This window comes from Oryx dammah, unplaced genomic scaffold (assembly GCF_014754425.2).
Source record: "Oryx dammah isolate SB20612 unplaced genomic scaffold, SCBI_Odam_1.1 HiC_scaffold_10440, whole genome shotgun sequence".
Classification (NCBI taxonomy): Eukaryota; Metazoa; Chordata; class Mammalia; order Artiodactyla; family Bovidae; genus Oryx; species Oryx dammah.
Window position 1 is genome coordinate 1 of NW_024079875.1, and position 1,071 is coordinate 1,071.

Here is a 1,071-nt window from a genome sequence, read left to right on the forward strand (position 1 = left end):
GGCAGCAGAGGAGCGCTCTGTGTGGAAGAGGTTGAAGCTCTGCTGGAGCATCTCGTGGAGCACAGAGATAGCCTGGGCCTCCTGGAGCTGGCCGCCCTCCACCATCTCCTGGGGGAAAGCGAAGTCTTTTCTATCCTGCAGACAGAAGCGAGGGGAGAGTCTCCTCATTTGGCCCAGGAGCCTGAGGTTCTGGCTGCCAACCAGAGCATGGTTCTGAGACAGGTGACAGCCCAGGGATCCTCCGAGGCCATAGCTGACCAGCGCCAGGGCCATGAGTAGAGAGAGCACGAAGGCCATGGGGAAGACGCAGCTGCTGATGGACTGGCTGAGACGGCAGCTGGTGGAACCTTGAGGTAGGTTCTCTGATGCCAGGCTTTCTAAGCGAGGCTATTAAATAGGGAACATGGTAGTTTTCATTTTCTAATCATTTGTATGCACTTTTGCTTCCTTTTTTGCTTTTCTGTTATGTATTCTCAAGACAGTCAAAGAAATGTTCTTCCTTCTTGACTGTTAATTTTGCCTTTTCCTAGTGACTTCAGATGTGCTCATCCAAATGGATGTTTTCCAATCAAATGAGAAAGGTCTTTCTCTTAAGTCAGAATTGATGGACATTTTTAATTACACACGTTATCGCCCTTTATCTCTCATGCATAAGTGTTGCTCTCCTCTCATCCATGAACACATTTTTGGCTTGCTCTTAGGCTCCATTTTTCCCTCTTAGGTTCCATAGGAAGCCAGGCTCTGTCCACTCTATGGATTCCGTATATAAGGGATTTACCAGATCACTCTGGCAGTTAAGCTCTTGGAAACAAATGATGAGTTTTCCTTAATGTTTGATTTAGAGAAGAGGCTGATCATTATCAGTCCTTGAACTCCTCCCACATTTCTCTTCCTTCTATAACAGGTTCCTGCAGATCCCTGCCCTTTAGGGAACCATGAGGCAGGACTATTACAGACATCACCCTTCTTTCCACCGTTTTCTTACTGGAGACCTGTTGTCCTCCACAGACTGGGCCAATACCCACACCAGAATCCTGGTTCTTCTCAGGCTACATTGGTGAGGAGACTCTA

At 47.7% G+C, this 1,071-nt stretch overlaps 1 protein-coding gene across 1 annotated transcript; it reads right to left on the reverse strand.

Moving 5' to 3' along the window:
* Window positions 1-6: 6 nt before the first annotated feature.
* On the reverse strand, window positions 7-297 carry LOC120860147 (interferon omega-1-like; the record flags this gene model as incomplete). The annotated part of the gene is made up of 1 exon (XM_040235951.1): window positions 7-297. A coding segment is annotated over exon 1 (291 nt), but the record flags the coding sequence as incomplete, so codon positions are not given.
* Between the last annotated feature and the right edge of the window lie 774 nt (window positions 298-1,071).